This window comes from Osmerus eperlanus, chromosome 11 (assembly GCF_963692335.1).
Source record: "Osmerus eperlanus chromosome 11, fOsmEpe2.1, whole genome shotgun sequence".
Lineage (NCBI taxonomy): Eukaryota > Metazoa > Chordata > Actinopteri > Osmeriformes > Osmeridae > Osmerus > Osmerus eperlanus.
In genome coordinates this window covers 11,235,296-11,261,805 of record NC_085028.1, presented here as the reverse complement: position 1 = coordinate 11,261,805, position 26,510 = coordinate 11,235,296, and the positions used below count along the sequence as shown (strand labels likewise).

General features: G+C 43.6%; 2 protein-coding genes across 2 annotated transcripts in view; both read right to left on the bottom strand.

The window, feature by feature from the left end:
- LOC134028942 (putative uncharacterized protein DDB_G0292636) overlaps positions 1 to 26,510 on the bottom strand; it is a 384,233-nt gene that overhangs the window by 306,121 nt on the left and 51,602 nt on the right. The window lies entirely within an intron of this gene.
- igsf11 (immunoglobulin superfamily member 11) overlaps positions 19,120 to 26,510 on the bottom strand; it is a 52,655-nt gene continuing 45,264 nt past the window's right edge. Inside the window, exons 5-7 of the mRNA XM_062473208.1 lie at positions 23,947 to 24,069; positions 22,688 to 22,835; positions 19,120 to 21,166 (exon numbers count right to left, since the gene is read on the bottom strand). Coding sequence (XP_062329192.1) covers positions 20,659 to 21,166; positions 22,688 to 22,835; positions 23,947 to 24,069 — 779 coding nt within the window. The 3' untranslated portion in view covers positions 19,120 to 20,658. The remainder of the gene's footprint in view (positions 21,167 to 22,687; positions 22,836 to 23,946; positions 24,070 to 26,510) is intronic.

Sequence of the window (26,510 nt, the reverse complement as noted above, 5' to 3'; positions counted from 1 at the left end):
GGTTAACTCACATTTTCTGAGGCTGGAGAGGAGTGGGTATGTGTGTGTGTAGAGAGAGAGGAGAGAGGAAAAGGAGAGAGATAATTAATACCATAAGCCTGTATCAACTCCTTTCAGTACAGAGGTCCAATTTTATTGACAAAAAGTAGCAGACCTCCAAGTTCAGCTACAAGGATGTCAAGCATTTGAATGGTGTCAAGCCTCCTTTCTACACAGCCTGCTGTCTGTGTAGAAAGGAGGATTCTGTAGCATTCTTGAATTCTCCTGAGACCTGTGCTATACAAATATGTGAAAATGTACCACGGACAGATCAAACACATTCATACATCTCTCAAACACATAGAATCACATCTTAGTGTAACAGAAAATCTCATACCTAAAGATAAAGACTGTATATGACCAGAAAATAAAAATGTCCATTTACCAAAAAAATATGAGGGGATTCGGATTGAAGCCAGATACCATCAAATTGGAATGCACTGCCTGCTTCGGCTGTACAGCACAAACTGTCTTTCATTTACCATTCATGAGTTGCTTTCATATCTTCTTGACAGAGCATATGCCCTAGTTGTGTCTGCTGTGTTTAAGCCATGTGCTGCTGCCTTTCAGAGTCTCTCTAAGACAAACATCACACAAATGCCTTCCATACACAATTTGCCTAAGCCCTGTATCAATGCTAATCATAAATCTATATCTTGCATTGTAAATTAATCACTCAAAGACTTCTATGCACCACACATTGTCACTGAATAAAGCATGGCACATGTTTGCTTAAAGGGGAATGTACCTTGTACGATGTCAGAGACCACGGTTACAGTGCACCGTCTTGCCAAAATCTCCAGGATTACTCTTGTACACGGTATCTAATGGAATGACTTCTCCTTTATTGATGAAAGCTATTTAGAAGCCCTTTTATGAGTGAGTCAATTTGCAGAGGACCTTTTTGACCTGTCAGGTGAAAGGGCATGACCCTTTGCGACCTCCTCCATTGACCTTTTTAAAGGCAATGTTTACCACGATGCAACCCTTCATTAGCGTCTACCACATTAGCATTAGATGAAAGCTCTTTGTGAGAGAATAGGGGTGTTTATGTCAGGGCACTTCTCTGTGCCTGGCATTGCTGGTTTATGAGGTGTATAAGACTGTGAGAGTGGGATGTTTCTAGACAGGTAATTCGTCATATACTGCTTGCATAGAGACTGGTTCTGTCCTCTGGGGGCGGGAATTGAGTGGAATGCTTTAGCTTCCTCTGGTGTGAGAGAGAGAGAGAGAGAGAGAGAGAGAGAGAGAGAGAGAGAGAGAGAGAGAGAGAGAGAGAGAGAGAGGAGAGGAGAGAGAGAGAGAGAGAGAGAGAGAGAGAGAGAGAGAGAGAGAGAGAGAGAGAGAGAGAGAGAGAAAAAATGGATGACTTTTTGTCCAAGGGACTACGGTGAAAGTAACAAGTGAGAAGAAACAGAGAAAAGGGGAGTGGGAACAGGAACGGAACAGAAGGAGAAGCTCTAGCCCACATCCATGTCTCCCCCCGGCAACTAGATCAGTCACGGTGGTGTTGAGACACCCAGGTCTGATTCTGTCTCCCTTATAGAGGACGTATCCTGCTGGGGCATGATGGACTATCCCAAGACAAGACATTTCTCCATAGTTTATCCGGATGATTCTTTCTGTGGGAATAAAACAGTCAGGCCAATGGAAAAACGATGCAGCTAAAGTAATGTGTAACAAGCTGCCTTTATCCCTCCTTTGTGCAGGTGGAGGTTAGGGGAGGAGCACAGCAGAGGAAGCCACAGTAGATAAGGTTTAGGAAGGAAACGATCCCATGCTATCCTTTCAGCACCAGCAGTGAGCGAGGGAGTTCAGGACCATGTACAGCAACAGCCTTGACAGCCTCTTCCTGCTTTGACCTTTCTGAGCAGAACACTCACATATTCACTGGCTGGTTCTGAATGCGCTGAAGTTCATGATTTTTTTTACAGTAGATTTTCTCTCTATAAATGAGCAGCCACTGGAACAGCACTGGCCTCAAAGCTCATGAGGTTATCGATAAAAAGGGTAAAACCATGTTTAAAATCTACTTGAATGATTAATGCACTTCAAAAAAGATGTTGTCTCGGCCTCCGAGTCCAGATTAGTGGGGATTGACAAGGACGGAGCTGTGTTTACACGGCCAGCTCTGTCCCATGGCACCGCAGTCAACTCTCACGCACATTAACATGACGTTCATTTCAAAATGGTCTTCCCTTGTTCTATGAACATTCACTTACCAAGTAGGAGACAGAATTTCGGCCCATATCGGCATTGCTCCCCTATTGCTTGTCCTGTAGATGCCTTAGTTGTTTTGACATATAGTAGCTCTCCATCACGATACCTACAGCCCTGGGGCATCTCCCTTGTCATAGTCCAATGACATTCATTATGCACAGCAATGTTGCACATTCTTGTTGTGTTCAAGTGCACCAACCTGCACAAGTCGACCATTTCTGTTTCCTATCCCTTGATGGTAATAGAGGTTGGGGGTTTTCCATTTCATGGGAAGTCCACCATCATCTGGGTGTACATATGCATTACCCATATGCTGTGAACAGAGTGGAGCTAATCTCATACATGACTGAATCCGGACTGCTCTACACCTCAGCCCTCTTTCAATTGTTTTCGACAGAGTTGTGAGTCAGACACTTGAGTCTGAAACAATCCTGAGCCCTCGTCAGGAGTGTCATAAAAAAGCAGAGGAATAAAATGAAGGATTGTGGGTAAGAGCAGAGAGAACGTCATGCCTGAAGAGGTAGACTCATCTTTGGCAGAGAGGAGAACAGGAGATGGAGGAGATAAAGAGAATGAGACTGACTCTTCAGATCCCAAGTTCTTTTGGAGCAGCCAAAGGAAAAAGACTAGTGAGGAGTAGAACTGAAGAAAAGATTGGCTGCTGGCTGCAACATGCAGCAAGATCACATGAAGGCACAGCCATTTGAAATTATGAAGCCTGAGGGAAACTTGTTTCAACAACAACCATCTTTTGAATGTTCATATTTCATTTTCCAGTTTACTTTACCTGGGTCATCAAAAGTTATTACATCTTGTGTGTCTCCTTACATGATAGGAAAGCAACAATATGAGAGAACACAGTATCTATGGAACTACTGAGAACTAATGACTACTCAGAGGCAGATTTCAATAAAAGGTCAGCCAAGGAGGCACCCTTGAGTCCCACTGTGTCTTTGTCATGGCTTAGATCCAGTCTTTCCAACAATACACATTTTCGGGATTGGTGTTATATTTGTTCATAGCCTGTGCAAATACAGAATACACAGGCTAAACACAGATACCAGATATATGTTCTTACGGACCATTGGAACTGGAAACAAGTAGGCATACCCCAAATATCTCTCAAGTACTACAAATTGAAAGAATTAGGCTGAGATTAGAGAGACAATATTCAATTTGATCAACAAATGCACCTAAAATCTTCAGCATGTTTATTTAGGCACACTAATTGGTTTGTAGAGGGATTGTTGTATCTGCTGGTAGCAAAGATGCAACATTCCTCTGTGTGCTCGGCAGGAAATAACTGCAATGTAACATATCATACAGAATATTTGTGGGACATTTCTATATTTGAGATCTGTGCATGTGTGGCGGCGTATGTTTTATTAATGGCTCGATTTTAAAATCCTATTTCTTTGGGACCAATTATTCTGACTGGGTGGACGGTTATGCATACTAACATGTACACAGGCGCCACAAGCTGATGCTTTGCTGTGCCTGGGAGGAACACACGACTCTCATCCTGAAGGGGAAGTTCACGGATCCCCGCTTAAATCATCCACCATGAGGAGATTCTCATGGTGCTATTCTCTGAGAGAAAGAGAGAAACAGAGGGAGGGAGAGAGAGAGAGATAAATAGATATTCAGAAAGAGACAGAAAAAAGGCATACAGACAAAGAAAGAGAGAGAGACCGACCGACCGAGAGACAGTAAAAGAGAGATAGAAAGCAACAGACTCCAACTCACATCTTGAACCATACAGAGGTACTATACAGTGATACCTCATCTCACGCATGACTGGATACTTGTGTTATGAAGCAGATAGCAAGTGCTTATTTCACACACTGAGAGGACCAGCGAGTGAACTGAGGGGAGCTACCCCTTGGAGAAAATCACTGACTAAGTGTTGCGTCCTGCGGTTTGAAGGATCCATATGCCCGTGGTGTCTAATTAGGCAGCAGGGAAAGAGAGACAACTCTTAGATCACACTTGCAGCATCTGATATGCAAAGGATCCTGTTTTCCACGCAGAGTGAATGAGGCTGCTGTAGAAGTACACATGCATTACCAATTCAAATAGCTGTAAGTTTGCGTAAAGTATGCTATCGTTACACAGACGCACAGAGCCCAAGGTTGTTAGTGGATGTGGGACGTTTTAGGGCACCCCCCGACTCGTAAACGTTTTGGAACAAGACTGAAACTTGTTAGTTTTTACTGTCAATGGTTTCCCTTTACAGCAACAAAAGTTATCTTCTGAAGCTTAGGGTTAAGATGAGCAACCTAATACAATAACTAACCCTTGTTTTAATTTGTACACCATCTGTTCAACCTGATCAATTTGATGTTTTATCAAAACACTTCTGAACATAAACCCACAAAAACATTTCTAAATGTTAAATTTGTAAAGCTTAGCCATTACCTTGTCATATGGCCACCCCAATTCCCTCTGCGACATCAAGGACACAAATAGATGTGCATTTGTCATTTGTCTCCTTGGTTGATTCCTTTGGCTGTTTTCCATCTGTCAAGCTGTATTGTAGAACGTATGACGTTATTGTCAAAACCAAGTTCAACAAGGACAACGCCACCCTAACCCCTTTCATTTGTAACAGTGTGGCTTTACTGTGAGCTGTCTTAACCCTAATCCTCTTACATCAGTTGCAGTTTTTTGTCCTCCGACCCCCTTTCACAAAATCCCCCCCTGCATGAAGGACACACACAATAAACCACGGATGACAAACAATGAGGGCCGGAATAATTCGACTGTTGACTTGTTTAGCTGACAGTTGAGTGCGGCATCCTTCCCTTCCTGCTTCATCTGTCAAGTGGCACAGTGCTCAAGATGGAAGTGAGGTGTCCCTCCCAGGTCCACGAAGACAGAGAGCAGAAGATAACAAGATATCGTCATCAACGATCAATGGCTGGCAGACCAGGGAGGAAGTGGCGTTTCAGATGACATGGAACATGAAATACAGCTCGGCGTCTCTTCACGGCTTTCCTCTCTTTCCTCCACACAGCGACGGAGCGATGGCCTCCTCTCTCCCATTCTGCTGGCTTCCAGGTGACTGGGAACAGAGTTGGCCGACACCAGGGACCCTGGGGGAGGGGGGGAGACAGAGAGAGAGACCAGAGAGATAGGGTGAGAGGGGGAGGGAGGGGGAGAGACAGACAGAGGGAGAGAGATGGAGGGAGACACAGACCGAGAGTAAGGGGGGAGGGAGGGAGAAGAACGCCTCCTTTCTGTGTGCCTGCGCTGTTCAGACACACGGACAGGCCCGATTGCCACACAGGTGAACTCAATTAAAGTGAGATGTAGTTGGATGTGACACGTTGACAACACCGTGCAGACTCAAACATGCACCGTGCAACAAGGGCTTCGCTCAAACCGCAGGCGGGTCCTACGTGCAATAGGGTACACACTGCACACACATTTGAAGAGAAAGACACACATGCACAAACGTTCTCTCTTTGGAAAGTCTCTCACACAGCAACGTACACATACACAAACACAGCAGACGCCAAAAGACTCAAATACAGTACGCTTTATTCATCCGTCACATCTGAAATCCCCCGCCAGTTGCAGAGGAGGCTTAGAGTTAGAGCACCAGAGGATTGGAAAGATCCACACACAAACACAGACATGCCATCTCAGCAGCTGATCATAGGCTTGTTTATAAATCTTCCCCTGACCTAAGCAAATACCCAGGTGCTTCTCTAACCAAGGCCTGCAAATAACCAGAAATCATCAGCCAGCCCTGTCTGTATCTTGTCTGGAGGCCAGGGTGCAGACAAGCACTGGCAACACTGACTGGCAGGAAATGGTCTTCAGTGATTTTATGCATTAGAGATTTTGAAATTGAATGTTACTTCTGCTGGGAATACACCGGGTTGCATATTCAGCACACCCCTGTGTTGTAGATGCACTCTGGGTAATATTACTACTGGATCACAGGTTGTTGAATTCTTGTCAACACACTTTGTTTGCATTAGTACCATTGTAGTGGAGTCAATAGAGTACAAAAACCATCTCTTCTTATGGAGGCGGTGAAAGTGATGTGCACAGTGCACATGACTACCTGAATTGAAGACTTTTAGCACCATCCCATCCTCATTTGGACCCTGTTCCAACCCAAGGACATCCTGTTTATGGGGCTTATATTCAGCTGAAAAGGAAATGACACAAACAGGATTTGAGCAAATACGTTCACCCTCGCCGCCCACGGCCATTGTCCCCTTTCTCCGTGCGGATGATTGGAGGTGCAGGCCACAATAGGCCAGTACAGACTGCAGCTCACTGGAGATGGACACAGGTCATTGAGCTTTTCTAAAGAACCTCTCTACCTCGCCACCTCCATGAGCCTGGATTTACTTCTCTATAAAGCAACAACTTGATGAGGAGAATCTCCGACAGGTGCAGCATTCAGAGGTGTTTGGCGGCTTTGAAGACTTCTCTTGCAGTTTGACTTCACCTCTAATCCCTGCAGGTCACTAAGGGTTTCTGAGTAATCAAGCCTGTTCTTTGTTGAGAGTTAATGCAAGCTTTAATGCTTCACTCCCCTTTAATCGTGGCACACGCAGGTGTGCTAAAGAAAGGGCAAGCACAGGCCACTTCACTCTGCACTGAAACCACGTTCACACAGCCGTGTAACATCATTCCAGTTAGGATTAATTTAACAAGAAGAACATTGAGTGTCAGGCCACTTTTCCCACAGATGGAATCCCAAAAGGGACTAATTTGAATGTGGATCTGTGTTTTGAGAGTTCATTTTGAAAAGAAGGCACATCGCAGGGAATGAACCATTCCATGTTTATGAAAGATTTCTTGATGACTATCTGCAAGAGCGTTTCTGTTTGGCTTGGAGAAGTGCCAAACATAAATGTGGCCTTTTAGTTCAGAGTAATGGAAAGTGTTTAATCCATCTGAGACTTCAGTGCTGTCACTCACAGAATAAATGGCCCGCCATTGGAACAGCGTTGACAAATGAAGGCAGATAGCCTTTTGGTCTTTCATCATTCAGTCACAGAGACATTAGGTCTATTAGCAGATGGTGGTAAATATCCTCCAACTGACACATTTCTGCTTTCCTCTCTGAGGGCCACACAAGGACACTGAGGATGTTCCTAATCACTTAGTTGGAGAATTTGACTCTGGCAAAATATCAAAGACTAATGAATTAAACATTCGGACATAAAAGGAGAAACAGGAAACAAACATGAAATAACTCACGACTGTGTTCTTCTGAATATGATTTGCATGTGGTGGGGCCATGATTGGAGCATTGCATTTCAATGTATTTGACTGTGTGTGTGTATTGTGTTTACACTATGTGACATAGAGCTCTGTGGACGGTCTATGGTCAGCAGAGACTCCACAAGAGTTTTGGAGGCAATTATATTTTCTGTTGTTGGATATATTTGATATACCAGATACCAAAAACTCTGAACACATTAACATTGGACTTTAATTGCTAAATAAACCATGGCCATTTTAGCAGTCACCACAAAGTTTATGGAACATAACAAAACCTAAAATACACCTTTATGTCAAGCAAGACACAAGATATAGAACATCAGCATGTCTCTCTTTCCTCCATTCCCTCTTCACAACATGTAGGTAGCATCTCTCTACTACTCACTCTATCACTTTCTGCATCCACATCAACTAGCCATCACAGAAGAATTACATTTCTTATCTGCTTCTCTCTTATTGCCTATATTGATTACAACTTTACAGTTTCTTAAAGTTGAAATTGTTTCCAGTAACATTGTTTGGAGCCAATCTCAGCTGCAAACTCCTGTGCTGTTCATCCTCCCCACGAAATCTCTTCCCCTCACCTTATTTTACTCCATTCCATTTCACCCCAGGTGGACTGTGGCCACCTTTAACCTTCCGGTTAACAACCTGCAGGACACACAGCTGCACTGAGTTCTGTTGCCGCGAGGACCTGAGAACAACACTGCCATCAACCGGCGGAGACTATCCCAAAGGTAAAACAGCTGCCTTGTTGAGGGGGTTAATGAGCCTATTGATATTTTGCGGGTGGGTCGGTGCAGAGGAACTGGGACTGTTAACTCACAACGTTGACAGAAACCTTGTACGAACAATGAACACTACTGTTTGACTATATAAAGGCATGACTAAGTAGTTGTCAGCTTTAGCATCCGGCATCACGGGAGAGGTGTAGCTGCTGCGGAACCATTTTGAGAACTTATCAGGCAAAGGCACACACATACAGACACACACACAAGCACATCGTGCACATGCACACTCTTCCACTCTCCCCACACACTCACACACTCACACAAACATACACTCAAATCCATGTGTGCACCACACCCAAATGCACCACACATACATATTCACCCCAATGCACCCACAACCCCTTCACACCCACAACTGTCTCGACCCCCACACACATGCACCCACAAACACTCGCATACACAGTCCAACATCTACCTGTCTCTTACTTTCCCCTTCGCCTCCCCATGTCTGAAGTGGAATCCAATCCTCTCTGACAAAGCAATCACTGCAAGTCCACAATCCAATTTCAAACGCCTCCTTTGTGTGTCAAGATGCAGCACTCCCTAAGAGTCCAGATTTTCAATTAGATGTTTTATGACATAGCAGCAAGCCATCTGTTTTATCTCTGCAGTCAGCTGGTCACCATAACTCCTTAGCAGTCTGCCCCAGCCTGTATTACAGAGAAGCTCACTTTGCCAAAGGAAATGGATCATTGAGTCGAGCAAGAATACGTAAATGGGTTAAAAGTAGATTATGATAATGAACCTTGAGAAAAATGGCAAATTCCTCTGCTGGAGGATGAAACAGGGGCGTCGTTAGACCCTTTTTACTGGAGCAGGTGCCCCAGTATAAATCTCCTGTGCCCCAGTAAAATGTAAAGTTTGAGTTTAACAATTTACTTTATTAGTCAGTGCATTCATTTAGATTGATAATCCGGGAAAAAATAAACGCAGTATCCCAATCAACCTTTGTAAAATCAAAGCGTTTAACCGAAAACACAAACCGATGCATGCAGAATTCCATGTCAGCGTGCTCTTCTGAGCTTGCCAAATAGCCACTGCAGCACGCACACAGAAGTCCAGGTGTCGGACTCAGCAAACAAGTCAGAATTGAGGTAAGCTAAGACATTACAAAACTAAAGAAAATTTCTAAATGATAGGCCTACCGATCATCTTATTTTGACTAAAACATAAAAACAATATTACATGAAGCTCAAAAAAACTCAAAAATATTACTGAACGCTCAAATGAATGCGAAAGAAATGTGTGCGCTCGCATTAACTATTCATGTTCCTGCCAAAGCTGATATCAAATTTGCTTCCCTGAACTGTATAGTGGGTTAAGCAAGGGGAGTTTGTATAGCCGAGTAGTGCATTGTGTGCAGCACGCTTGGAAGAAAAAAAGGGATATGACTAAGGGCCTGTGCCCCAGTAGAGTTTTATGTCTAACAACGCCCCTGGGATGAAACAATCTTTTGGGATTTTCCAAAGGATTACATTCCAAAAAAAAAAATCTTCAAAATGTGTGATATGGATGCTATGGTCTGAAGGACTGAAGCTTACAACTTAAAATGAATCCTCTGTCTTAATTTCAAGAATGAATTTGATTGGATAAAGACGTTCCCTCTCGAAAGATCAGGGTGACTTGATTGTACTGCAGTCAACTCGCATATCGACATTTCAATCGCCTAATGAATAAAGCAAATCGGATGACACTTTTGTGGCCAGCGCTTCTGGAGTTTACTCGATAGAGCACCCACCAAAGTGGCGTGTGTCAGCAGAATGTGGGTTTACACACGATAGGGAACAGTCCTTTTCCCTCCTCGTTGTGGCCACTACACATCAACCGACCCTGCGCTAGTTTGACACTCCTTTTACAAACTCCAGTCAATACTCATCTCCTCCCCCCTTATCTGTCAGATGGTGACAGGGCAGTCCACGGGCCAGGGTGAGAGTCTGATGTCAGTGCCCCGGGGCCGTATATCGACTGGCAGTTTAACGGTGCAACATGCCAGGAGAAAGCAGGCAGGATTTACTGCCGTTCCGTAGGGCAGCAAACGGCTGGAGCAACATCTCTCCCTGGCCTCGCTGATTTGTGCACCAGGACAGGCTCTGGCAGTCAGCATATGTTCCTCATTGAACCGGCTTCTCGCCCTACGGTGTGGCTGCCGAGCGGCCATTATGGCTCTGACAAGGGGATGTGGAGCGGCCATTAGGGCAGTGACGTGACAGGCCTCCAGGCGACTGGCTGCCATTTGGGCTCAGGATGGGGCACCAGCTCTAGGCCTAATGGTGACCTAGTCCGGCTCCTGTCACACCCCATAAACTTGGACTCGCTTTGAGTATTTCATCTGCGAGCCATGGTAAGACACAAACAAACAAAGTCACTTACACACTCATACACACACATACATTAGCAGCAGGTTCCTGTTTTTTGCTGCAGGCAATTCAATTCTAGGCTGTCTGGAACAGATGTGAATCACAGTTATTATATCGGGGTGTTTAAAGTGTAAGTAAGGCAATAGTTCCCTTTCACCAACCCTGTTAGGTAGGAGGTGTAACACCTTCAATGTTCCACTACACTGGGACTCCAAACATCAAAAGAAGTGGAGAATTTACTTTTAAACATAAATGTGAGTGTGTTTGTGTGTGTGTGTGTGTGTGTGTGTGTGTGTGTGTGAAGGGGGGGACCAGAAGACCATAACTGATTTGAACTCGTGGGGACATTTTATTGGTCCTCACAGGTTCAAGAGCTAGCGTAGGGGTTACAGGGGGGTTCTGGGTAATCAAGTTGTACATACACAGACACTTTCACACACAAAGAAACATCAAACAAGCCCAGAAAAGACCTCAGTGGTGGGAAATTGAGTCAGACAGACAAGCACATCCCAGAGACGTCCAGCTGATCAAACATGCAGATGCAGACTGGACTGCCAACATCATTAAAGTGCTTTACAGCATGAGGCTTCCAAAGACAGTAAGCGCCTCCACCGTGGAGTAAAAACCTCGACCACGGAGCGGCGACAACAGATTGTCACGGCATGGTGTCCTTAACCTCGGATGCGCTAATTGCTTGTCTTTTTTGTGTGTGTTCATTTGTGTGTGTGTGTGTGTGTGTCTGTTTCAGAGCATCACTAGTAAAGATAGATGGGTGAATATATCCTCACTGAGATGTGACAAGTTTGTTTGTCCCCCCTCCTCTTCTTCTTCCCTACCTGCTGTAACAAACTTGTCAGAATGACCAAGGACAACAAATCACACACTGGCAGACAAGTGAGTCTGACGGAGGTGAGAGGTGGTAGAGAGAAGAAGGGGTATGTGGGGGGAGGGCAGGATGATCGGGGGAGTGTGTGAGCAATACGTTTTGAGGGCACTTGTGTGGCTTGCTAGATTGTGTAAGATGATAGTCAAGTGTGGGTGTGTGTTTCAGCATGTACACGTCTTTGTATTGGCTTGTATGTACAGAACAAGTGTGTGTGTGTGTGGGTGTATGTGTGTGTGTGTGTGTGTGTGTGTGTGTGTGTGTGGGGGGGGGGGGGGGGGGGGTGATGCAGCCCTGTGTTAGGGTAAACACCTGTATGTGTGTATGAGAGTCAGTCATGGTCGGCTAATGCAGACCGGTGCCCCTGTCAAGGAGGAGAGCACTGTTCTGGTGTCACAGCATATTAGCATCTCCAATGTTTCCTCTGTCCCATAAAGTAAGCCTCCCTGACACACACACACACATACATGCACAGACACACACACCACTGTCAAAGCATACCTATGGGACTTTTTCATACACTCCGGCTCTCTGAGGAACACACACACAGGCACACACGCAAACCACCACATTATGCAGCAGCCTCTCTGGAATTCACTCTCCAGACCTAATTACCAGCCTGTCTCCTGGGACTATAATTGGGGATGGCACTTGTCAGCTGGTTGACTCCGGTACACATCTCTCTGCCAGTCTGCCAGCCATACCAGCTTCTGCCTGCCACCCAGCACATTTGTTCACCTTCAACATCCCCTCCTCACCCACAAACTTTCTACCCTGCAGACTGTGCTTTCACCTTCTGTGCCGACAGCCAGGATATGACCCGCTGTCACTTAGCATGCTTGAAAACCGAATGGAACAACATCTTATTAATATGAAAGCTTGTGTATGTAATGGACTGAGCCCCTTTGTCAAGCATTACTGCTGAGGATGTCTTTATTCTCTCTGGCAGCGTGCTTTCCGCGGCCAGCTGTGTGCCTGTTATCATCACAAAGTGAGAATCGTAGTTGTTGACTCCTGCGGTAAATCTGTGGTCTTACCTCCCATAAATCCTCACTCTAAATAAGAAGGAGCGTGGCTATTATTCCCTGGCTAATTAGCTGTGGTTCACCACACAATGGCAGGCCTCATATTTCAGGTCGGGTTTGTGTTGTCCGTTTTGTTTGTAGGTGGCTTTACCGACTGTGCCCTGCTTGAGTACTACTGCTAAATCAATATGGATTGAGGGTCTAAATTATTTCATGTGGGTCGGATGTAACGATCACCTGCAAACTCAGAACATTTTGAGAGCTTGATGGGTTAGATACAAATGTGTTTATTTGGCAAGCGTTATAGATTCTCCTGACATTCTTGGCAAAGTCACCTGTTAACTTAATCTGTAGAGGCCCAATTTAAATTATCTTTAGATAAGATCTGGTTTTATTTTCAACTGGACAGTTCAGTCAAATTGACTTTCCTTAATTCCGAATTTAATTGTAATGAAATAGAATCGACCAAATCCTAGCTGTCCACATCTTTTTCCAGTGAAGCTTTGTGGCTTCATGACTTGTATTGTGTTGCTGAGTTGGCTACTGCATGCTTTTATCTGCACAATTGGTGAAACAGTGGCTCCTGTGGACCCGGCGGAAGTAATCTACGACCAGAATGAGCGACGCACATTCGCGGGGCAAGTAGAAAAGTTTACAATTTATAATTAGTTTTAAGTTGCAGCAAGTTGCAGTTGCAGCAACTCTGGAAAAACAACAAAACGACCTTCTGTAGGCCTACATTGAGTGCTTCTGCTGAATTCGCATTTGCTCACAACCACTAAAAACATTCCAAATATTCAGGTTCCTGTACAGTAAGTGCTCTACCATGACCCTGAAAACGGATTTCCCAATTCGCTAAGCAGTTGAAAGATACTCTCTCTCTGTCTGACCCAGGACTGTAGCGCAGCAGTCCCACAACAACACTAATGACTGCCGGAGCACTACTTTCCGTCTCTGTCCTGAATAGAGCCTTGGCTGCTTTGTCTATTTTCAGTGACACTTCCCCATGGGGTCCATCACACGGGCCCACAGTTGATTATCTCGCACTCTGCCGAGAGTCTTTGATTAATGAGTGTTTTGCTCCTGTTATGCTCTGCCTCGCTCCCATCCGCCTCTTGGTCCCTGGCAGCTAGCGAGCCTTATCCTGGACGGGCTCCCCGAGGCAGGGCTGCTGGAGCCAACTAGCTCCAGCTAGAAGGCGGTGATGTTTCAATAAGTGTCTCTGTGGGACTCCTGCAGCTAAAAGAGTTAGGTGTTTTAATGTGGCCTTTCCCCCCTGTGGGTCCTCGGCTCGTTCGATGCAGCCGGCAAGCAGAGAGAGCGCGGCGGTCACGGCACCATTTCAGGTGTGGATGCAGACACCGGTCTGTGTTTCATGTCTGAGAACCCTAGTGGGCTTGGCTGCTCACTAACCCAAAACACGTATGAACAATCCAAATGGAGAGAGGCAGGCAGGCAGGCAGGCAGGCAGGCGAAAGGAAGGAAGGAAGGAAGTAAAGAAGGAAAGAACGAAGGAACGAAGGAAAGAAGGAAGGAAGGAAGGAAGGAAGGCAAGAGACAGACAGACAGCAAAGAGAAATACAATATGCGAGGAGAGATGGATAGAGTGGAGAAAGATAACAAATTACAATGATTAGTTTAGATTTGTGGACTGATTCTCCAATGCAGGTCTCTGAATGTCTTTGAATTCAGCACACCATAACCCTACAACAGTAATGACACAAGATGGCTCAAGGTGTATTAGTGGATAGGCTGGCATAGTGGTTATTCTTCTTAAGAGTGCTGTTGGAGTCTGTTCTCCTATTTTCTGCAATGCTGGGCTCTGGGAAAAATACATATCCTAATACATCTTCTGTCGATGCATTACATATGCCATGTGAGTGTTTTCTGTATATTTGTCGCTTGCCTTTTCTCCCAGGTAAACAAATATGCTGGCTACATCCATCTTAAAGATTTACTTTGGTTTTAACCTTGCCTAAAATATGTGTGAGAGAGAGAGAGAGGGAGAGAGAAAGAGAGAGAGAGAGAGAGAGAGAGAGAGAGAGAGAGAGAGAGAGAAAACAAGAAAGGAACAACATAGCAAAGTACAGGCATGAGGAGAGAGAAGGAACATTCTTTTATGACAATTTAATTTAGAGGCCAATTATTTTGCCCCAGTATAGCCAGTCAGGCATCCCCTGGCATACAGGGCCATGAATCACAAAGGGCGTTATAGAGGGCTGAAGAAGAGCCAAAATAGAGGCCTATAGCTCGAGGCTATTCTGTGACTGGGTGTTCAGTAGACACGGCTAACAGAAATCAATCTGCATTTGGGCACATAATGGATGGTCGTTGTGTTCTCTTGACTAGCGTACTGGGTGCTGAGAGGAAAACATGTGACAGAACCCTGATTGGCTGACTTGGCCCGTGGGCGGTCATTTGTCATGGGCCTAACGACTGATGGAGATGGGGGGTTACGGTGGGTGATGGGTCGTGGGTTTGTTTGCAAAGGTGGTTCTATCACCAAGCTAGAGAACTGAGATGGCCTGGAAAGGGACACTGCATGCTATTTGTCTTTAAGGTATCGCTTAAAGCATGTTACAAGCAAGTTTAAACAACGTTTGAGGACATCATGGTATTTGTTTGAATCTCTGCCATGTAGGCTCTTCAGTGTCTCATACAGATCGAAGGCTTCTCTAAAAACCTCAGCTGAGAGGAGAGGACGGGACAGGAAAGGAGAGCAGAACTGAGGAGAAAAAAAGGGAGGAGAACATGGTAGTTAACAAGGCTTTGTATTTTCCTGAAAATGTCATCATCTGTCATCTTTTAAAAAGTGGCATTATCAGGTGAACGATAACCTTTTGGATTAAAAACATATCACAACTTTCTGTCACTTGCCTGTTTCCACTTCAAGATCCAACAACATTGATCCAAGCCTGATTAGAATTTGATCTCTGAGTGGAATAATAGGATATTTTAATGCAAGTCTGAAGCTTTGTCTCAGATTTGGAGACTGCAGGGGGGCAGTAAATTGTGCCCCCATCGCTTGCTCATTTCCGGAGGCTGAGAGGGCAATTTTATGGAGTCTCATGTAAAAACCTGTAAGTCCGGGGGCAAACATAAAACATGGTGGCCACCTGACAGTTTAATAAAGTTAAAAGCTTCCTATGGTTATCAGCAGTGGCAGGTGCTTAAAATATATACTGCAGATTGTCACGGCCAGCCGTAAAGACATCTGTCAGGGTTAAGAAAGGGAGGGTTGGAGGGAGAGAAAGAGGGGAGGGAGACTAAAGAGAGAGAGAAAGAGAGAGAGAGAGAAGGCCCAAGCATAATAAATACAGTCTGCATGTGCCTGGGAGAGCTTGGCCACTAGACAGGGTTGATATTATGTGGGTTAAACAATTCTTTGATTCATGCAATCCAAGTCATACATTGAAGGTCGTTAACCCCAATTTCTCCTGCCCACATATCCTTCACTGCTCTTCTCAAGTGCAAATTCCCTGAATAGGCGTTATCTCTAAGAGCACAAATCTCCATTTCTCTTATCACAACAGAAAAAGAGCCTATATTACGGAAAGAGTGTTTTAGAGGAAAGTACACAGGGGGTGAAAACAAAGACTAGCATTATACTTATGTGGAAAAACAGCACCTTGTGGATTAATGAGAGATTATTGAAGAGAGTGATTTTAATTAACACAACATTAATACAGGAGCGTGGTTGATTAATCAAAAAAACAATTGTTTGGCTAATCTAAATCCATCACTGTAGCATTCAAAACCTGTTAAATCCATTAACATCAAATCAACTCCTTGGTCTATTTGAATAACCCAATAATTTTCAGAATTGTTAGCATTTCTGGTCAGGATTACTGTCTAATTAAAAGTTGTTTATGATTAGGAAGTTAAATATGCAACTTGGAAACTGTCCATATTTATTTCTGTAATCAATATATAACAGCAGGTTTTAGCTGAACAAACTTAAGTGGTTTTGTGCGGTGAGTAGTGAGACAGCTGTGCCCTCTTATGGTGAGCTGGGGTATTGTTTTTAGTTTTTTTTAAAGAAGGAACACTTCAGAGACGCTTAGAATTTGTACAGACAAACAGTTTTCTGGTCTCCATTTCAGTCCCAGTTCAGAGACACACACACATACTTGCACCTGGACACACCCACACGCACTCACAGTAAATATCCACAGAATAGAAATAAACTGCAAGTGGAATATATTAACAATATTTATTTCACTAACTTCCAGTGTTAATTTTACATATTTTATATATCAACCCAACAGTAAGTACAAGATCTTATTTTACATATGTACAGATGACTATTGGCAATACAATATAACTTTGTATTTATCTATATACACGCACACAACCTGACGTCGCTATGGCCTTGGCAAATTATGCACCAGTGTATCTTCTTTATGGCCTGGGATCAGTTCTTCTAGAGTGTTCCAGTAATAAAGATTGTGGGTCAGAGAGTGAGATGATAGTTTTTGGGTACTCCTATCCTCACCATTACTGTCTCTGGGGTAGGCGTATAAAACTATCTCATCCCACTCAACTTCAAACCTGACACCTGCTAGTGGAATGAGGATGTTGTGGTGAAGATGAATGGCTGTGTCTTTCTTGCATGTGTAGATTTACAATAGTGTGGACAGCCGCAGGCTTGAGAGAAGCAGATTAACAAATCATAGACATGCACGCTCATTCTTGTAACTCCATGTAGACATCCCGCAGCAAAAGTGGTTGTAGAGATAGATACTTATTACCTGATTATTTACTGAACAGTGTGTCAGCCATGGTTTCGAATGAAATTTTAGATACAAAATAAATACAAATCCAGAACAGATTGTACCTTGTTCTGGATTACAGATCCTGTACATCAAATTATTGTTGTCTAATCCAGAAATTGCCTTAATCTGTGCTGGGAAATCCCCTCAAAATCGTTAAACAACAAGTAAATTGTGATGGTTCTGTGGCGGTTCATTATTGCTACAATTATTTAAATATTGAGAGGTCAACAGAGCATTCTTTCCACCAATCATATTGCTTTAGTTAACAAGACTGGATACGCGTTATTGAATTTGTACCAGAGCAAATTTCCATGTTCCTCAATTATGTAGTTTATTGAAGCGCATCTATCATTTAATGGCAAACGTAACATTACACTAAAAAACTGTGGGTACACCTTAATGTTACATTTTTGGGTTATCCTAAGAAATAATATATAATTGGTATCACACCATTACCATTTGATTTTTTCTCGTGTTAAAGATTTAGTCAAGTATTAAGACTTGCAATACAAAGAACAGAATAGATAATACTGTATTGGAAAGTTCATACAAAAACAAATTAAAAAAATATGTTTTAGGTTAGGTTTAAAAACTGTCTAGTGATGCCATTCTGAGCCCCAAATCACTGCACTTCCAAGTCTTAAAATTCCTTTCAAATGTGGAACCTTTAAAGCAGAAGACAGAGGTATGAAACCTCAGGGGTGTACATCATGCCATTCCAGATCTGATGAAGTTCCTAAAATATATACTTCCAGAGTCTTCTGGATTGACCCCACATGGTGCCAGTTTGATCTGTTGGTAGACTCAGGGCCCAATTGGAATCCGCAAAAAAAACGGAATAAATGTGTTTTATTAAATGATTTTTTTGTTTGTTTGGCAGCAAACTTTGGTCAACAACAACTCTTATTTATATTTCTCTAATTGATCAAAGCAAGCTTGATTTAGTCTGAACAAATGGAATGGATGGAACAGTTCCAAAGAAGTGGAGGTCCTCGCTAGCTAAGTACATCAATGCCATCGACGGAGAAGCATTTGAAAGTAGTCCACTCACTGCAGCTCTAACCATACTGGGGTAAAGGTGGTCTCACTGGTAGCAGCAAATGGGATGCGGTGTTTAAAGAAAACTGTCAGCAAAGGAAACAACTGGCCGGTCAAACCTTACAAGCTGTTAAAAGGTTAAAAGTGAAAAGTACATACTTGCCTACTGTTTCTGTTTAAATTGATGACAACAACTTCACTTAAATCCTTATGTTAGCCAGTGGAAACACAGTGGAGCACCTAACCCCTCTCATCAAGAATTGACGAGCAGCCCCTCCAAACAATATCAGGGCCTCATTTACTAACAGGATTGCACCCACTTCAGGCGTACAATAGCGGGTAAAGACATAAAACCGTATTTACAAAGGCAGCGCACTTGAGTAAAAACGCAGATTACCGCTGCTGGGAGGGTATAAGGGAAAGTGGGCGTGTGCCGCAAAGAGATGGGAGGAGAGGTGGATTTCGTCCTTGTAACATGTTTATGTTAGCTGTAACTTCGTGAACCAATATTTCTATCTCCTGTTCGCTGAACCTTCTTTTTCTCGTATCACCCATGGTGACAGTAACATGCAGGCGATTTCTCTCGTCTTTTAACGGCACGCTAATTAACACTAGAGGGCGGAGTAAGGCGCTGATTGCCCGACGAGGATCTGGTTTGATAAATACCACGCAAAATGCGGAAATATACCGTGCGCTATTTGCGGTTGGGCAAAGGCGCAGATTAAGCTGCGGTCGCAATGTTAGTAAATGAGGCCCTCATTGTCTAACAGGACAGAAAAGAGCAGACCTCTTAAATTAAGACACATGAGATGTAAAATCCATCAGACATCCGACTTTTTTCTTAGATTGACAATCTAGTCTACCAGTAGTAGGTAAAATATTTACAGTATAAAACAGTTAGCCTCTTTCAAGAGCCACCCCTTTCAAATATAGTTTTTTTCGTGTCTTATAAAGGATGTATGAACATGTCCCCTGCTGTTCTCTTCAGAGCATCAATGACGTGGGCCAGACTTGGTCACAACAAAGCAACAACATGTAGTATGCAGCACTCACAAACAGCTCAGACTACAAGTACCAAAATGTCTGCATGACTTAAAACGTAGTTTCAAGTTTCAGAACTCCAGGCATATGTAGTTTTGTGAGAAGAGTTTGTGAGAGAAATGTGCACTTGCCAGGGCAAGATCTTAATAGAGATTTCTTAATTGACTGTGCCGGAGAGGGTGCTTACAAAAGTTCAGTGAATGAAGCATTCCTTTACTTCTAGTTTTGTAGACTGTTAGGGTTAGGGTTAACATAGACCAACACCTTTAACCCTTTTTGAGATGAAAATGAGCACCATTGTCTTTTCTATCACTCTGTGTCTGCCATTTTGTCATGAGACCATCACATTATCTGCGCCATACAGTGACTTTCTTGAAAAGAGAACAAAATACAATTCCACAAACATGGAAAAGTATCAAAATACATGAACACGTTCAATCTGGAGCAAATTGACAATATCTGTAACCCCATCCAATCGTGTGACAGGGATTTCTGTCTCTCCACACACTTTTTCCCCATTGAAACATTCACTTTCCATCTATATGCTTCTAAGGCCATTTCCAAAAAAGTCATCTTGATCATTTAAAACAACTGTGAAGAAATCAATCTCCAACAGTTTATGCTTAAATCAATATTCAAACAACAGTTATTAAAAGAAACCTAATACTGCATTTTTTTACTTTCATACACATGCACATTCTGAGGGGTGTCCTGGGAGGAGTTAGCAATGACAGAACAAGGAAATAGAAACTTGACACATCTGATGTTCATCACACACACACACACACACACACACACACACACACACACACACAGACAGACAGACACATATACACACAGAAATCACACACTATCACAATGACCCGGTTCTGAGGCTAATGGGACGATCCAGTTTGTCTCCAGTCCCTCCGCTTCTTCTCTGTGTGATTGTCATTCCACTCATTATCAGTAAAGCATCATGACCACAACTGCCACAGAAGAGGATCAATAGGAGCAGAACATTGGATGTTGCTTGAGATTGGGATCCAGTAAGCATGGAGTTGGCATTAAGTGAACTCTGTGAGTTAACCAGTTATATATCAGTTAAAAAGGGATAGAAAGAGATCATAGTAAAGGGAGGCAGGCTGCTTCCTTGAGTCTCAGACAGTGCACAGGGGGTTCAATTCTCAGAGAGAGTGAGTCCTAAACTGGTTCAGAGAGGGTTCGAGGCCCAGGCAGAAAGTTCTGGAGGGTATAGGTTCAGACCAGCGACCCTGCTCTGCTCTGAGCCGGCACCATGACGGGAACGGCGCCCATGCGCTCCAGCGTGGCCTGGCTCACCGCGTACGAGTGTGTGTGCTGCCCGTGGGAGCCCATGGTTACAGGCTTCAGGCTCACCGAGCCATTACTCCGAACCATGGTGGGAGGGGAAGGGGCAGAGTTGGTGGTGACCACCAGAGTCTTGGGCGGGGGGAGGGTGTGGCTTCCGTTGGAATAGGCCTGGCGGGCGAGAGGGGCGGAACCCGGGGCAGAACCCGGGGCAGAACCCGGGGCTGCTGTGGTGGCAGGGGGATGGCCTGTCGAGAAGGTCTGGCGGGTGTCACCGTTGTAACGGGTGTAGGAGTTGGTGTCATAGTTGGGCTTGGGGTTGTGCCAGTAGCGGCTGTTGTATGTGTTGGTGGAGGTTAGCGTGTCGTTTTCTGAGGACGAGGCATCTGCATGGAAAGCTTTCACCGACGAAGACCTCTTTGGGGGCAGGTCATCTTCCCTGCAGGGAGCAGGGAGAGGTCAGAGCAAAGCAAAGGGCAAAGAAGATAGGTCATGGAAAAGCAGACATATCTCAATCATGTACTTTGACATACTGTAGCACACTTTTCTTTGAACAAGTTTGTTATACTTTGTGCAGTTTTCTATATGAAAGCCTATTTGTAATCAAAGTTGGTGAAATATCCAAAGAAATACATCTAAATAAATAAGGAAAGGTATTCGATCATGACTCATGAAACATACAATGGGGTGAGCACTTTCTCTCTCTCTCTCTTTCTGGCAATTTAAATTAACTTGAGCTGACAGTAATAGAGATACATTTGATTTATGTGAGGTTGTCAATTAAATTGTCTTAAAATATTTACTGTTAACATATAATGATTTGCCCATTAATATTTCAAACTGTTAGAAGGCGCCTTGCAGCAAGAGCAAGACTCTGCCGGCTGGGGACCTACAGTCGGTTTCTATCTACTGCTGCACTCAGATCAGCTAGAAGTCTCTTTATGAACGTCCCCCTACAAACTAAAAACTGATTTGAAATAGAATTGAGAGTCCCCAATGTCTTTTTCAATCTCCTATCAAATAACTTGAACAACAATTACCCAATGATTGCCTCGAATACAGAGATGAACTTCAAAAAAGTCACTGAAAGAATTTGATTCTATTTCAATTATTAATAATTTGCTTTCTAAATAAATACACCAACCATAAATAGCCTATGATGCTTGAAAATCAAATCCATTGTAAAAGTGTTTCTGTTGTAATAATATAGTAATGAAGAATATTGACTGGAGTACAGCTTGGCGGTGATCGATTGTGTCTGAGAGAAGATTGTGATGTGTGAAGTGTGTGAAGCCGCCAGCTAGGACATCTGCATGCAGAGATGCAGTCAAGCCCAAAATGAGACAGATGTTATCCATGCAGACGCTCAGGACCGGACTATTTGAACCACGATTTATCTTTCAAACCGATTTATGAGCTAATCTAGGGAGTAATTTGGAGCCCATTTTTAACAGCATCAGAACTCCCAGAGTGTTTGAAATGACGAATTATGGTTGAGATGAGTAAAAGTTGTGGGGGGAACTAAAAATGTTTGTGTTTTTGGTGGGGGGTCGTACATTTAAAATTCATATGAACATAATCGACTGAGCATAAACCAGACCGACCCGGATGGCTGATTTGTAGTAGGCCTACAGACACTGGTTACAGACACCAGTGTGTATACATTTTCATTGAAGACCACAAAGCTTGATGAATGAAAGACACTGGATTGAGAGGATGGATGGATGGATGAATGGATGGATGAATCACTGAATTACTCCTCTCAAGGTTTTCATTGTTTCTCTCCCTGATAGTTGGGCGTGTCTTCTCTGAGAATTTAGGATGGCTTTTGGATCTGTGAACCCCTTTGTGACATTGTATAACAGTGAAATACAATTTGATTTGATGAATGAAGTGATGGATAAATGAATGGATGGATGGCTGGATAGATGGATATGGGAGGGATGGAAGGGAGAGCCACCTGATCTCGTTGGGGATCTCCTCCTCCTCGTACTTGTTCTTGTTCTTCCAGTAGAAGAGCGTGACCACCACCAGCAGGGAGAAAATGATGACAGCCAGGATGCCCGTGGCGATGGTTCCTGCGATCAGACCCACACTCTGGGGCTGGGCTGAGGGGACAGTGGACACACAGGTTACAAATACGTTGGTAATGTGGGAGTGGGTGGCTGTTTAAGTGGGTAGCTGTGCATGTCATTCATTCTTTTATTCATTTCGTAAAACTACTGTACACATAAATTGTTGGTGTGGTATATGTTTTTGATATCAGCCATGTTTCCGATGCTGCCTACCCCCCCCCCCCCTTCCCCACCTCTTAATGACAAATGAAAGTCTAAAAATGTCTGTCTTGAACTGGGACTCAGTCGTGATGGTAATACCTCTTTCACAGCAGAAGTACTAAATCCCAGGGCCTGTGCCTGCAGGTCTACAGAGTCACTCTAGGGCTCTTGAGCATTACAACATGAATAAAAACTTAAAATCTGGTTGAATCTCTCTCTCTCTCTCTCTCTCTCTCTCTCTCTCTCTCTCTCTCTCTCTCTCTCTCTCTCTCTCTCTAGCCTTCATGTGAACTATTTGAATAAAGGGAGAGGAGGGAGAGAGAGGGATGGATGGATATGGGGAGTGGGTGCTAATGGCATCAGACGTACACCAGAAACATGCACCAGCTTCTTGCAAGTTTAATCAGGTAGCTCCCACTCTGTACCCACTTACATTTACATTACATTTAGTCATTTAGCAGACGCTCTTATCCAGAGCGACTTACAGTAAGTACAGGGACATTCCCCCTGAGGCAAGTAGGGTGAAGTGCCTTGCCCAAGGACACAACGTAATTTGGCACAGCCGGGAATCGAACTGGCAACCTTCTGATTACTAGCCCGCTTCCCTAACCGCTCAGCCACCTGACTCCCTACTTAAAACATGCCTGTCAGTCGAGAAGCAAATGATTCAATTTGGTTGAGTGGCTGTCCATGGCATTTCAAACAGGTGGATTTGCACTCCCAAAAATCCTTTTCAGAGCAGATAGACCCATTTGTAATGTAACAAAATACTTTTTCTAACTGACCTTCAAAGGCTTTTTCTGTCTGAAACCCTACATTGTCAAAATGGTTCTACACAGCGTTCTTTTTATGAAGAGTGTGGGCTGCAGTAAGGCCCTTCTACAAGTCCAAAAATGTTTCCTTTTATGTTGTTATAATTTACACAATGTCCAGAGCTACTTACGTGCTACCACCTGCAGGTTGAGCAGACAGGTGCTCTTGCCGATGGCGTTGGAGGAGATGCACTGGTACAATCCAGATGTGCTGGTGCTGATGTTCCTCAGTGTGACTGTCCCCTGCATCTGGTCTGGGGACACACACAAGAAGAGGAAGGGGGGTTAACACACACACATACACACACACACAGGCACACACACAGGCATGCACATCCAGGTATGTAACGCTTGCACAAATCCTCACACAGATGTTCCTGTCCACACACACGGACAGGAACACACACACAGACAGGCATACAAACACACACACTTAAAAGTAACCTAGGGTAACCATGACTCTATTGTCAATCATTTGTATTATAGTCAACAGGAAACTCTTGGTCATCATCTAGGTCAAAATGAACAGTGCTGCTTCCAGGGTCTTAGTATGACCACTGCAACAACACACCTTTAGAGGGCGCCAAACTACCACTTTTTTAGTCCATTGTGTAGGGCTGTTTTGGCAGCCCCTTTGTCACTGGTCACCCAGACACTCGTCTGGGACATTCGTTGATTTGCTTGAATGCTAAAATGACAAACACACCTTAATCAACAGTTGAAGAGGAAGGATCTCAACAGTCTCAACAATCTCAACAGTTGAAGAGGAAGGTGGACCGAGGAAGACTCTGAAATTATCATTAAAAGTTGTGGTCTTGTAAATATTGTTCTAAACAGCTTTTAATGTCATGTTTGATATGATTTTATTTCTTATTTTATGTATTACATTCTAGAAATAATTGTATTGCTGTAACATGTACATTTACAGGGTTTACAGAGTTTGTGCTTGCAGCAAACCAACATGTGTTTAACATATTCCCTTGTCTTGCAAGGGCACCGCTTGGTCTACTGCAGCCTTGATTAATGATCCAATTTGAATTTGTAGACGTTAGACAACTTTTCAGTCATATGACCGGTGTCCCCATTTTAGTCAGGTTTGGGTGTAAATAGGAAGAAGTTTTTACCACTCACTGAGTTCTGTTTACGTTACAAGCTCCAGTGCGTTAGGTGCCTAGTCTTCATAGTGAATACCTTTGTTAACCATTGCTCTGAAGGTATGTTTTGTATTTGATGATATTTCATTATCATTGTATTGATTATCTTACTATTTACATAATAAACTATTATTGTGCATTTTAAGTTACTTGTTCTCCTTGAAACGTATCTATCACGCTACGGCGGTGAAAACTTTGATCTAGTCTGGTTGATGCGACTAATACTGATTATAAAAATAGACTTTTGAAGTAGGTTTTAACCTAAGGCCTCTGAGTCACTTACGGTGGATCTCCACGCTCCGAAGGAATTTACCGGAGCCTCTGAGTGATTGGTTTACATACTAGGTCTACTATGGTTAAATCCATATTATAGTAATGAGAAACGACTGATTAGTGAACACGCATACTTTAGGGTCGATGCTCTGATCAAGTAGACGATTTTTACCGACGCCAGAGTTTCATGTCATAAAATTGGAGTCAGATTTTAACAAGTCAATTATCTCCCTGAACATCTAACCAGAATTGTATTGGGTTTCCCAAGCCGGGACAAACACCAAGCGTCTCCGGCCTTACGATCCTCCAACCTACAACTGGAACATTAGGTAAGATTATGGTTCACAAAATAACCATTATATTCTGTGCATGAGCTTACTTTCGAAACATGCTACTGCCTTTAAGAACAGCCCACTGTGCCCTGGGAGTTTAAGGAGCACATAGTGAGAGTTTTCAGATCCAGATTGCTGACCTAGATTTCTCTACTGCCCCTTCGCTCTCTTTCACTCTTATACTCTCTCTCTTTCTGTCTCTTTCCTTGGCTCTCCATCCTTCTGTGCTTATTTGCAAAGAGATAGAGCCATGGAACTGAGCAGCTTAACGTCTACTGCCCAAAACAACAGAGTGAAAGTGAGAGTGAGTGAGTGAGTGAGTGAGTGAGAGAGTGAGAGAGTGAGAGAGAGAGAGAGGGAGAGAGAGAGAGAGAGAGAGAGAGAGAGAGAGAGAGAGAGAGAGAGAGAGGGGGGGGGGGGAGAGAAGGGCTTGAGAAGGAAAGTCTGGAAACAGAGATATCTTTTCAGCAAAACTCAATAAAAAGCTCACTCCTGTGCAGTGTGAATGAGTTTCAGACACATGCAGCAACATACAGCAGTTCCAGTATTATGTTTTGACAATAGTTTTGTTGAGTGCCTGGATGTTCAAGCCCTCAAATGTTTTCAGAAAAGACAATCATGTTCTTGTGTTTCAATTTCTATTCAAATCATTTTCTTGATGCCAAAGGAAATTCAAGATCCCTGAAACATCACAACATTGTCAATATGTCCCTGAGGACAGTAGCATTGAGATGAATTTATCAGTAGTGTATGATGGTGAGCCGACCCGGATTCAACAGTATCTGGAATTCTTTCACTTGATCTGTGCTTGATTCTATTATGGCCAGTGCAACACAATGTGCGATCCCAGACCTGCAAACTCCACCCATCCAGCACATCAGATAGGATACCCAAATAATATAAAAGTGTTAAAGAATTCCAGATATTATCAGAGGG